This window comes from Lagopus muta, chromosome 3, assembly GCF_023343835.1.
Source record: "Lagopus muta isolate bLagMut1 chromosome 3, bLagMut1 primary, whole genome shotgun sequence".
Taxonomy (NCBI): Eukaryota; Metazoa; Chordata; class Aves; order Galliformes; family Phasianidae; genus Lagopus; species Lagopus muta.
Window position 1 is genome coordinate 56598190 of NC_064435.1, and position 13612 is coordinate 56611801.

Sequence of the window (13612 nt, forward strand, 5' to 3'; positions counted from 1 at the left end):
ACCATAAGAATATTGACTACCCTTAATTCATCTGAAACGTTTTGCAATAGCAAAGCAATTCATTCCTCACCACACCCCATTTTTTTCTTCCTCTCATATTCATAAAGTCTCATCAAAATTCCTATGTGACCCCCTAAGGAATGCCCATCTAACATTACTATTTTAAAAAGGATTATTAATATATATTTTTTACATTCATCATTTCACATTTAAAAACCCACTACAATCATGCTCTTCTCTCAGGAACAACTGACACCAGCACTGACACAAACACACCAACTGCAAGGAACAAGTTCAGTGCACCTACAGTAGCACTTTAACTTGCATCTGCTACTTGTCTGCACTCACTGCATTTTTAGTTCACACTACGGAAATTCTCTGTGCCAGCTGGACTGCTTTTACTCTGCTGAGCTTGAATAGATACTCTAGGGTATAACATAGTAAAATCCAACCTCCAATAAGCATCTGCTATACAGGATGCAAACAGAACAATACCACAGTAAAGCTCCTGAAGAATGAAGGAAAAAAAAAACACCTTTTGCAACAAGTATTTTGCTGTTTGGATCCACTTTGATTACATTACCCTATTTGCTCATGTGGACATAATTATCCCCTTCTGAAATTCTTGCAAAATTGTTTGAAAGGTTAAGCTTTCTGAAACTTTTTTTCTTGCTCAGATGTGAATTTACACATTACTTTAAAAACTAACAGAAACTTCAGTATTTCAAACTTAGATCATGAGTCTAAATATCAACTTAAGAGTTAATATATCCTTTTTAAAAGTAATCTATAACAAGCCAACAAAGTCTGAACTTTCAACTCAGCTTCACCTTACATTGAGAGAAAAAGCTGGGACAACAGGACAGAGTAACAAATTAGTATTACACAAAATCCCAGCCACTGATGTTTACACAGCAAGTCATGTCTCCAAGGCAAATACAGTGATAGGATCTACTCTAAACATAAATGCCTACAGTTGTAAATCAAGATGAGAACTCAAGAATACCAAAGTAAGATACTAAGCACTTTCACAGTCAACTGTGAGATGTTTTCTGTAAGAACAGAGGTTTTAACAGATCCTTAGTTGCTTCAAAGGTGAAAAGAATCCCCCAATAAGGAATTCGTGACATATTATGGTCATGCATGTGTAAGAGATGTGTTTCTCATCTGAAATCACAGAACTCCTATCGCTCATTTTGATACCAGACCTACACTGAATGCATTTTCCATGGTGCTCCCAGGGGGCACTCGCTGCAATAGGGCTACAAGTGCTACAAGTGGTGACTGTCAGAGCTTACAAAGGCAAACCACTGCTAACAGTCACTAGCTGGCGTTGAGGACATGCTGTTTATCTCAGAGGGGTTAGAAACATTTATTCTCACTAACTGTACTGGGATACACTATCTCACATTTCACATGCAACTTCCCTACTTGATAAAGGGTTTCACTTGGAGGACACATTATTGAATGGTTTCACCTGAAAAGGGCCCCAAAAAGCAAAAGCATCCCTTCCAAGAGCTTCACAGAAGATTGAAATGAATATATTTCAGCCAGGAAAAAGTAAGCAATTAAACTTTTATTCATGATCATTTATATATGACTAAAAAATAAAAATAAAAAAATTCACCACAAAATGCACTTTCAGTCCTGTATTCAGCACAGAAAATGGTCATCTCTCCATAGTACAGCACCAAGGAGCACATAACAGAACAATCAAAAACAGATTCTGAGCATCACTTTTTTTCCCCTCACAACATACCATGACAAAGTTGAAGACTGCATACAAGTCTGGAAGTTTCAGAACAAGTTTCAGAGTCACCTGAGTGCTTGGCAAGAACAGTATTACTCAGTAGCAGTTATATTACCTGTAGTGGAATTCAGTGGAAGCGCACTTTCTGCCTTTTTTGCAGAACAGTTCAACAGTTCACAAAACGGAAACATGTAATTGGGCCAGTGGATTTCATATTTTACTTTTAATTTTCCCTTGGCAGTCAAACAGAACAGCTTGCCAGCAGGAATACCTGTAACAACTCTAAGAGCACATGGCAAGAGGGAAGGAAAGTTATCTTCTTATAGCCCAGCTGGCAGGACCCACCCACTTACAGACACCTGTACTCATTACTATACTCAGCTTTTTCCATTATGTTTATTTTAATTAGACTCTTTCTCTAACATTCCACATATAAGAAGACAACATGATTTTTAAGTTAAGCTGTGTACATAGACAAATACATGTACAAATTTTGGTAGTAATTTAAAGCTATAAAATTTATATGCAAAGAAAGTCCTACAGACCCATTACAGATTAAAAAGATATAACCAGAATCAGAATGCTGCTTACAAAACTATTTTAATACAGAAAATAATACAGTTATCAAATCATTCATTAGAGAATATGTCGTTATACGAAAAGAAATGCTGCCTTTTTATTACTTCAGTACAGCAAATCAGAAGGCAACATCAAGAAAAGTGCACAGCAGAAAAGAATTGTTCAGTTTTTTGAAAAAGTTGAATTCATCTTCGGATATCAGGCGTTTGTCTGGAAATACATTGGGTTAGGATTGCTTCTATTCTCTCCCAGATCAGTCTCTTCTTGCATTAGTTCCCAGTAAGATGCTCACTCTGCCATGTAGGAACGATACATCAGGGCAACAATAATTGCTGCTATTGCCGGGATCACCCAGTTGGACCATGAACTAGGAAGAAGTTTTTGAAACAAGTAATTTAGGAAGTGACACCCAGCAAGTTTCAAAAAGTCAGTTTCAATAAAGTCTGCCCCTCCCACCCCAAGAAATACGTAATGTGAAGACAAGAGCAGAACACCTAGGCCAGTAACACTCTAGCCAAGAAAAAAAAGTTTGTCCTCTTCAGACTGCGCACTAAAGCTTACAACAGATTTGTTTGCTAGAAAAGAGGAAGACCTCAGATGTGTTTAAAGTCATAGCATCATGCCCAGAATATCACTCATTCCAAAACTATTTCATAGAAATTTAGGACTTAACATGTGACAACTTCCAAATACCCAGCTTCTCATTCCAAGGGGTACAGGAAGTTCCTCTGAGGTTTCAGCAATGGGCAACAGTAAGCAAAGTATAACTTTAAAAGTAATGATTTAATGATGTTTGAACATATGCCCACCCACCACACCGACAGATTTTCCTTCTTGTAGACAATCCTCTTGTTTCCCTTAGATACAACAAATCTTAAAAATGGAAAGACACATCACTAATAGCATCAAATGTCTTCTATTCAGCCAACAGCATCCAGAAATGAGGGCTTGCATAAGCAATTTGGTAGAGCCTGATAAACATCAATGTGAGAAAAAAAACAATCTAGACATTACACTAACATGCATGTAAGATGGCATACAGATGCCAAACCATAGTACACACAGAATGGAACTTGTTATGCGGCATCCTTCCACTCTGTGTTTCCTACAGAGAGATGCTATAACATTCTGAACTTCAGAAACATTATTGTGAGTAATTTCAAATTTGGTACCATATGCCATACTGTACCTGGAATTAGACTCCGCAGTGGTAATAAGAGTTTCCTAAAAAGCAAAGCAGAGAAAGATTTACATTAAGCACATACTCCTGTCCATACTTAACTGGCCCCTGAATTTCTCAAAAGTGATCAAGGGAGACTAACTTTCAGCACAACTCAATGCTCTGCCTCTTTCCTGTAACGGAACTGTTGAATAAGAAGCTAGATAGCAGCAGTTTCCGTAGTCAATATTGCAACAAAATTCATTAAAAAACACACTACAAGAAATTTTGCTGCCAGATTTCCATGAAACTTCAACCTCAGGTTACATATGAAAAGTTTTAGTGGCCTAAAAGACAAAGATCACTTGCTTGCTGAAAATCCAATTGAATGGACTCCAAATGAATACATGAGACTCTTACACTGAAGCAAGGTCCCGATTTATATCCAAATGAGGCTTATTAAGCTCAGTCTGTTAGTGTGGCATTTCAGACTGTATAAGAATTACAGGCAAGTTATTATATCTTTTATATTTATTTTATATTATATCTTTTGATATAGACACGCACTTTTTTAAAATTCAGTTTCCACAGAAAAAAAATCACTGGAAGATCAAATGCTGGCTGCACAGTTTTTAAGAATACTTATTCATTTCTGGATTAGCAATTGCACACAGCCCTGAAGATCTAAGCATTAAAGCTGAACAGAAAAATGAACTCCTTCAGTATGACTGAACTATAAACGTTCTCAAAAAGTGAAAAAGATTCCTCACATCTTTTCACAGGTCTAAACAGGCTACTTTTTCAGAAGCCTGTCACAGGTTGATGCACAACAAACGCTAGGTTTAAAGAAAAAGGCTCAGTAATCCCATCTCTATTGATTTTGTGGATACCTCCATGAAGAACTAACCCTAAAGTCAAACCACGTGGAGCATGGCCTAACACCTATTAAGTGCAACACCTTATATAAACAGACGTGCCAAGGCCAGAAGATGGTCCCAACCGACCAGCCTCTACTTGCTCAGCAGCAACAACTGTGCAGTTTCATCTCTGATTTACTTGCTTCTTTAATAGACACTAATTTTAGGAGTTCACAAGCTGAATGTTAACACAACTTTAATGACAACAGAAGAATATGTTGGAACAAACACACTACTGCACTGACAGGACATCAAAGTCTGCTGCAGTAGTCAGGAAGCAAATAGCGTCTTGAAAAGGGTTCACAATTGTAAATTAACTGATCTATATTACAGCTATCAAATCTGTCTGAATTCTTTATCTACCAGTGTTGCCGATATGTTGTTAAGCCATTTGCTTTTTGTTGTTGTTGTTTAAAAGTATAAGCTTAATCTATCCTGTCTATAAATGTTTTTCTTAAACTAGATACTAGATAACCACTGACAGATTCTAGACTCATCTTTTTGTTGTAGTATAATGTCATAAGACTTAACTTCTTTGTTAGAAACCACAAAAATTACAATAAAGAACAGCTAACAGGAAAAATAAGTTATAAGGCCAGATCAACAAGTTTAAGAGGCTTATGATTTGAAACACCACACTTAAATAAAGTTAATTATTTTTGCTGCTGAATATACCATTTACAGAGACGCCACCTAACACTCAAAAGAAATAATTGCAAGAAACACACTTACTGCTGGTTTCTGAAGCTTCCGTCTGTCATCCTGCAGGAAAATAAAGAAAAGAAAAAAAAAAACCATCTAGATGAGCACCCAGACATAAAAATAATAAATAAATTAAAAAATACATTTAATCACTCAATTCAATTCACAATTCTCATCTGTTAATGTGTATCTATTTTTCCACTAGGAAAGAGACTCGCAAAAGAGATGTCAGTGTATTTTGTTCAGCTACTATAAACAAGATCACCTCCTTGTATAATATTTGCCACGAGACAGTAAAGAAGTGAAAGTTGATTCTGCACTCAATTATTTCTTCTACCAGTGTTTTCACATTTGTTTCGTCTCCACACAGTACACATTTCCCTAAATAGCAACTACTTACTCCTACCAAGCCTACTCATATTACTGAGCACAATTACCTAACTAGTTTGGTATAATCTCCAATGCAAAGGTCTCAAGTTCTGTGGAGTTTTCAGAAACTCCTGAAGCTTTACGAGGGACAGTCACATTCATTACAAAAGAAACAGCATCTTAGTGACTGTTTTAAGTGTATGGTATACAAAACTATTGAAATGTTTGTTCCAAACGAAAACAGGCACCCGTCAAACAAGAATGAACTGTACTGGCAGCCAGGATACAAATAATTTTACCGGTAACAGCTGCCACCTGAAACAGATGGCAAATCTGCAGGACTGCAAACATGCACCAGACCTGAATTACTTCATATTAGGAGAGGCTTACACTAGTAATATTCATCAAGAGAGAACCTCAGATAGGTACAGGATCAGGACTCTGACCCCAAGATCAGTGTGATATCACGGTCTTGAGTAGTACATATCCACCCCAAAAGCAAGACACAAAATACTGGGGAGGACAAGAGAACAGGCAGGGATGGAAAGTACAATTCCCTGTACACTATCTGACTAGGTCTCCCATAAGTGGTTTTCAACTACTGCCATTGGAGAGCTTATAAACGACATATAGAAGGCAGCCATGGCAGCAGAAATTATCCTTCAAAACTTGAGGCAGCAAACATGTGGTAGGAACAGTAAGTGTGAAAGTACAGAAAAAGAAAAGTGACATGATCCAGTGGGAACTGACAAGAAGCAGGCAACATCAACACAGCACAAGACACAAGGAACCAAAGACAGGGAAGACAGACAAAGAATCAGATTTATTTTTCCATCTTTCCATCTAAACATCAGGATGCACTTCTTTAACTGTGGGGATGACTGAACACTAGCTCAGGTTGTCCAAAGAAGCTGTGCAGTCTCCTCCTCAGACATCTGCAGAAGCCACCTAGACATGGGCCTGAGCACCTTGCTAGAGCACAGGTGGGACCAGATGGACCCAGAGGTCCCATCCAGCCTCACCCACGCTGCAATTCTACAGTTCAGCTGAAGCAGTCTTCTAAATATACATACAAAGCTCTAGGCTGAGATGGAAGCCTGGCACACCATTTACAATGATGAATGCATGAGAGTGGCTAAGTAAACACTTAGCATGTTGATATAAGAAAGGTTCTTGACAGTTAGATATATAACTTTCAAGAATTACAGAGTCTCATTATAAAGCTCAAAGGGTGCACCAGAAACAGCATGATTCCATTTTCAACTTATTCAAAAACAAAGCTATGAAAAATTCCAAAGAAGCCAAGTTTGAGATGTGACAATCCCGATTCTGCACTAGTCAACTCACTTCACAAGGGAGGACTCTCTCCAGACCAGGTCCATCCAGAGCTACAGAGTAGCATCCAACCAAACTGGGAACTCGCCACATTTTGAAGCAAAATATCAGCGCAAAATAGCTACACACAAAAACATCAAGTACTGGTATTCTTGCATACTCACCGGGTGAAGCTCCCCAATAATAAATGTTTCCGACAGTGCCCTTGCATCTGTAGAGTGGCCAACATCTTCAAAGTTCTCAGTAGCATCTCCCCCAGCTTGCTCCCTGAGGACTTCTTCTCCACCCGGGTGCTGCAAGTTTTAATCAGTGTGAATTCATTATTGAAAACCATCCCCTATTCTAAATATGGAATTTCATTTATTTATTTCTGAAAATAAATAGAAGTCTTTGCTAGACTTCTTAGAGCAAATATAAGACCCTCTAAATAACCAGAAAGCCTTAGCTTTCTCAGAGACCAAAATCAAAGAAGAAAGGTCTCCACTTCACCAGTGACAGACCAGCAAGAAGCATTACCCTAGCAGCTAAAGCAGCATTTAGAACATTACCAGAAACAATCAGTATTTCAGCAGTCAAGCTGTTATCTAAAGTTACACTCTGTATTCACAGTTCCACAACTTGGATAGAAATATTTCTATCCAAACATAAGTTGCAGTAAAGAAGATGCACATAAAAAGGGTAATCACAGAATCACAGAATCGTAGGGGTTGGAAGGGACCTCCAGAGATCGAGTCCAACTCCCCTACCAAAGCAGGTTCCCTACACCAGGTAATCAAACAGTGGAATAAGCTGGCCAGAGAGCTTGCAGAATTTCTACCTTTTAAGCCTGCCTCACCACAGTCCCGAGGAACCTGACCTGACCTAGGTAATCCCAGCTTCAGCCTGAGGATGGAGCCTCCTCTCCTAACCTCCAGGCGTTCTTTCCTAAAAAAGTTATTCCATAATTATCCAGTAAGCCAGCTACTTTGTGCAGCTTAAGCAGTGCTGGAAGCACATACAAGACGCAAAAAAAGCAGTTTCATTCTAGCAGAGTATGGAATCCCAAGACTCCACTGCTGGTAAAGCAGTGAGACTGCAAGAAGTAACTCACCTCTCAGTGCCTCAACTCATCACTATTCCCTTAACCAAACTCCCTGCTAACCACTGACTTTTATTCTTCCCCACGATGCACTTTTGGAATTGCATGCAGCTCTACATTTTTATCCATTAATCAACTGCATATACACAGCAATACATCATTGTCTACTTGAGCAAGTTCTCAGCATCAACAAGTTCATCAGTTATCAGATAAGCAACTTGCCAAAAAGATGCACTGCTTAACTTGGAAGCAGGGAGCTATTCCATAAACAACAGGAGTTGTTAGGTAAACAAGTTGAGACTGTTTTAGCCTTGGAGTAAGGCAACCATAAAGTCCTACTACTTGAGAATGGACAGAAGAAATAAGGTGTTGGTGCCTTAATTCCATTATTAAGGCTTCTGACTACAGAATCTAAAAAGATCAATGTACGCAAAAATTCTATTTAAAGTTATCTTGCCTAGTGTGTAATTGAACAGAAAAGCCATTCTTACAGGAGATTAAAGTGACACAAACATTTCTCCTGGTCTAAGGAACTGAAGTTACCATTTACTTCAAATCCTCATTGTTAACTTGTTATCAATCCTTTCTCTTTCACAAAAGACGACTTGTTCATATAGATTAAGACAACAGTATTCCAGCTATGCCAGAACTCCAAAGCTTGAATTCATCTTCACAAAGGCACGTGTTTTTACAGATTGAGAAAGCTGCTCAAAAGCAAGGCTGTTTTCCCTGGAAAAAAAAAACAAAAAAAAACCTAGAATGGCAAAGGATCTTTAGTATGACTCAGCAAAAGCAAGATTAAGCAGCTGATAGAGCTATCAGCCATAGTAGCTGCACCAAAAAAGGTTAAGAGAGTGCATGCAGAGTAAAGATTACGCAAACAGGCTTGCAAACATGGCATGCTCACTAAAATCTTGCCCTTGAATACAGCCTGATAAGTATTCAGGGAAAGGAGTGAACAAAAGTTTAGGGATCATTCAAGTCCAAGTCTAAAATGTTGAACTTGGATCTAACAGGTTCTAGATATTGTTGAATGAATTCTGTGAAGACTCAGTTACAGCAATATTTTTATACTATGTTCAAGAACTGTGCTCTCAGAAATACACCATCCACAGAGGCATGCTGTATTGACCATGAAAAGCCACGTGGAAAGATTACTGTCAAGTGTATGTACACCTTCAGCAGAAAAGGCAGCAAAATTCCTTGGAAAACATGCTTGCCAACGAAGTCGTCAACAACTAGCAAAAAGGAAATAAAGTTATGCAATTTATAAAGCTCTAATACCAAGTACATTCAAATTCACGTATTGAAGTGAATCCAAGCCCTACTCATTCACAGAAGTAGACAGATAGAACACCATTAACTTCAGCCAGTTGCCAAACAAGTGGATTCCTAGCATACAACTGCATCTAAGTTAAAGCCATTCCACGGGGCACTTTAACAAACCACCTGCAGACTGCTGACTGCAGTACAGTCATCCACTACTGCGTTCCCAAATACTTCCCTTGTACTACTATAATCATGGAGCTACACAAACAGTTCCAAAAGGCACTCCAGTCTCCCTCGGGTGAATTTGTTTTCAGTTTGAGCAGCAACTGATTCCTCCAATACCATGGTTCTGCAGTCAGTGTCATCATAGAGGAAGCGTGACCATGACCAATGCCCTGCTACACAGCAGCTGCTGGAGTCAAATTCACTCTGACCTCTGCCACCGAAGCTGGACCAGTGGTACTCTTCCCCTTGTATCAGCAGGACTACACTAGAGATAAACACATTTCCAACTTAATCCAAATAGCAGAAGACATTACCAGTAACCTACTAGACAAAAGTACTTTGAAACTTCACACATCTTGTTTTGACAATAGCTCTGTTTAAAAATGAAAATTTACAGCCTGCCTGCAAACAAGCAAACAACAAAAAGACTTGACTTCCCCTGACAAAAAAGAGAAAACATAAAGCCTCACAAATGACAAGAAATGACTTCTCTATCAAAAGCTCCCCATTTTCCACAGTCCAGTGAGTCCTCTCAAAGTTTGTCTGTGCACAGCCTTGGTTCATATTTCCACATGATAAGCAAAAACTTTCTACCAGAACTTCCACTGCAATTAGAAAAGCTTTCTGGAAGTAGAAGTTCATGGACTATACCACTAATGACCCCTAAACCAAAGTCCTTTTGAAGTAAGTATTTTTGCTGATAAATCTGTGGTTCAATCGAAATGAAAAGGTTTTTGCTGCTCAAACTACTCTAGCTCGTTCCAAAGACTGTCCCAATTTAACAACATAGATATCTAAGTTACATGCGTAACGGAAGTTTGTAGCAAGGCAGCATAGACTAATTCCTTATAGCAGCACATTTAGATTTAGATAAAGCAACTAAGCAGTTAAATTCACTGTTGTCATCTGGGTCAAAAGTCTGCAGTTACTTCATCCAGAACACCTATTAGATCTTCTCCCTCTTGCCACAGTCACGCAACTTCCCCAGTGTCATAGTCCAAGATTGTTTAAGTTTAACTACCATAATTCACCATTCTTATCACCCCATCCTGCCCCCCATACTTGAGGGGTGAATTGAGTTTTCAGTCCAATTTAAGTTTTGAGGAGATAACTGAAGGCCTCCACCAGTTTTGTATTCTACAAAATACACCAGAAGCAGAGACAGAAATGCCCTGAGAACCTTTGGCTCTACTGTGTAGAAAAGCAAACAGCTGTTAGTCTTTTAAGGACACTTTCACACAGTTAGGAGTTCTCCAAATTAGTTCCATCAACTGTTAGAGTTGCAGAACAGAAATTCTGCAATCACATAAGACTTAAGGGGCATAGAAGAGTTGTCCTTCTTGTGAGTTGTATTTTTGAAAGCCATCATTAGGGTTTTATACACAGTGCAAAGAAAACACTCACTGGTTGAGCACCCACTTCTCCAAAACAATTACAGCCTGCAGTGTTTCACAGGAAGAATGCTAAGAATTGCTCTTTTTCAAAGCATTTTTAAATCCCCCTGCAAGTTTCACCATAACACTGGCTTTAATCTTTAGACTGCAAGGTCTTGCAGTCTTGCAATAAGAATTCACGTGGTATATGGACAGACTTAACAGTGTGCTCCTACTGGCACCTTTTGATGTAAGCTATTCATTAACTTATACCCATCTTCCAGAAGAATATCACCATATCACAAAACTGTGAATTCACTGCCACATGGCAGAGAGGCCATTTTTTCATTCTGGCACAGTAAAACAGTATTTCTTTTTTCTGCATTTAATTCAATCAGCATTCCAAAACCCGTTTTGAGAGAGCTCTCCATCCCATTTAGGAAGTGCTATGAAAGCACAAGTTCTCAGCTTATGAAGAAAGCCTACATTGGCCATTAATGCTTTCACTCTGAATCGTGTTTCCAAATCAATCTTTGAAATGATAAAGTAACTTAAACATGAAGTTAACACTAGGTGAATATTCAACACATTTCATAGCATGCTTCCAGAACACACAACTTCTGTGAGGTAGAGGCGTTCTTATTCACATTGGCCAAGCTTAAGCAATCCAACCAAGATTCCATCAAAGAAATTAGGAGGACCTAAGAAATTAGGCAAGAGGAAGCAGAGATCAGAACACTGATTATTTTGTTTTTTGGTTTTTATTTTTTTTTAATATACTAAACTACTTGTTTAGCTTGTTAGATTGCTGTCAAAGCCTGTGCCATAAATAAAGTAAATAAAGCTGTGCTTTATTTACTTGCCTAAAAACATGATCAAACGTTACCACCATGCTTAACTCATTAATTTACATTTAATATTATAAATGTATTTAATTATCTGCAGTACAGCTAAAGCCATAATATCCTGCTGTGAGTACACAATCACTTCTAATAACTAATTTTTCCTAGAGGATGCCAGACCCGAAACTATAAAAAAGTTTCCCAAAGTTGCAGTAACATGGGTTCCAACAGCCTTTAAATGAAGAAGATGGTACCAAAGTTCCCAGTCTCAAGCATGGTCTTTCATGTCAAACATGTTCAGACAGCACACTCCAAAAACTGAGCTCTTGGGATTACCCATCTTAAGAGGATATACCTTGATATAAAAGAAAATTCAGATATATATTCAAATTATAAAATTTAAGAGAGTAAGAGAGTTTCCACTTGGAGAGGAAAAAAAAAAAAGCGGTTGCTGGAGTCTTTACCTACAGTAAGATATCAAAGTATGTAACCCTTTTCTTCTCCAGCACTTCATCTTATTAAGCCTTGGCCTTAGGAAACTAAGCTAATGCAGTCACACTGTGTATACCTCACACCACCTACTAAATTCAATTCAGTATTGACAAAGGCTGATGGTTCCCCAAGCCCAAGTTCCACAAAGCATCTACAAGCTTTTAGTAGAGACTGCAGCTGCACAGACAAAACATACCCCCTAAGTACTGTAATGTAGTGAAAGGCAGCACCACCATTCACATCTTAAGCATGAGAACATCCAGTGTCTTTAACAGTGAAGCATTGGAAAGTGTTCGACTCCAGAAGCCCTAAGGGAATATTTCCATAGTTTAAGGCGGCAGCTAGAAGAATTTCATGCTGAACTAAGGAATAAGACTGGTGAAGCTTGCTGCTGTTTCCAGTTCTTCACTCCCTGGTAAACTGATACTCATGTGTAATCTCCTATCAGGAAAGAGTGAGATGATGTTTTAGCAGCACTCTCTCAGAAGGACCAGTAGCCTTATTTCAGTAGCCTAGAATTAATTACTGAAATACATTAAGCTTTTCAGCTCCTGCAAGAAGAAGCCATAGGGGGTACAGAGTTTGACCAGTAATATTATAGAAACAGCTAATGTAATTCCTGCTTTGCTGAGAAGCATTTACCATAACCCAGGATGCACCAGCATGCGGCCAGCATGAGTTTCTTCTTATCTGTCACGTGTAAATACCTTAGAGTGCCTTAGGTCTACAAAAATCAGTACTTCACTTCTGAAGTCAGCCAGCTACCAAAAGCATGCAAAGAGGGCAAACAATAAAGTATAACTACGGACCATTTTAACCCAAGAGTGCCATTCCGCGGAGTCGTCAACACGTGGAACAGCCAGATATTTAAGAAGTTCCCTCGGGAACGGAGCTGCACCGAGAGGGCTGCGCTGCAAACGAGGCAAGCCTAACGCAAGCAGCAGCCGGTTCCCACCACTGCCTAGGCGACGCTCGGGGACAGCCGCCGCCCCGAGAGCCGCCCGGAGCCCACAGCCGACCGCCCCCTACGGACACTTCCCGCTCGCGGGCACTCACTTCATCCAGGAACTTGGTGATGTCGTAGATGCGGTTGTGCACGATGATCCAGGTGCTCTGGCTGTTGTTATGCTTCTGCACCTCCTCCAGCCGATAGTAGCGGCCCCGCCACGCCTCACCGCCGGCTTCGCTGGAGCCCACCATGTCACCACCCGACAGACAGCACACCGCCGCGACTCACCACAGCCCCGCTCTCACGCGCGGACGCCAAATACAGCCCCGCCAACAGCCTATCACCACCCGCCTCCCCCCTCCACTTCTTGCTCTCTCATTGGCGAAAGGGTATGTCTTTCAAAGAAGTCATCACGCTACCGGCCGGGGATTGGCGGATCCCATGTACAGGGCGGGGCTAACGATGTCGCCACAGATGTGGGGTGTGCGCTCCAGGTCTCCTCCTCCCTGGGCGCGATCGGCGCTCTCCGCGTGACTCGGTCACGTGCGCCGCCTCCCCTCAGTCAGCCAGAGG

General features: G+C 39.9%; 1 protein-coding gene across 1 annotated transcript; it reads right to left on the reverse strand.

The window, feature by feature from the left end:
• Window positions 1-1561: 1561 nt before the first annotated feature.
• LOC125690660 (cytochrome b5) lies at window positions 1562-13369 on the reverse strand. Its single transcript, XM_048939297.1, has 5 exons — window positions 13147-13369; window positions 6976-7104; window positions 5138-5167; window positions 3519-3553; window positions 1562-2696 (listed from the first exon to the last, which is right to left on the reverse strand). The coding sequence occupies exons 1-5, from the start codon at window positions 13288-13290 to the stop codon at window positions 2618-2620; spliced, it is 417 nt and encodes a 138-aa protein (XP_048795254.1). The 5' UTR covers window positions 13291-13369; the 3' UTR covers window positions 1562-2617.
• Between the last annotated feature and the right edge of the window lie 243 nt (window positions 13370-13612).

What these genes read in the sequence shown, in the direction of transcription:
- LOC125690660 (XM_048939297.1), bottom strand. Translation starts at nt 13,290, where the DNA reads ATGGTGGGCTCCAGCGAAGCCGGCGGTGAGGCGTGGCGGGGCCGCTAC. An exon ending in TCACCAAGTTCCTGGATGAA is followed by an intron (nt 7,105 to 13,146) that starts GTGAGTGCCCGC and finishes TAAAACTTGCAG; the next exon opens with CACCCGGGTGGAGAAGAAGT. An exon ending in GGAAGCTTCAGAAACCAGCA is followed by an intron (nt 3,554 to 5,137) that starts GTAAGTGTGTTT and finishes TTTGCTTTTTAG; the next exon opens with GAAACTCTTATTACCACTGC.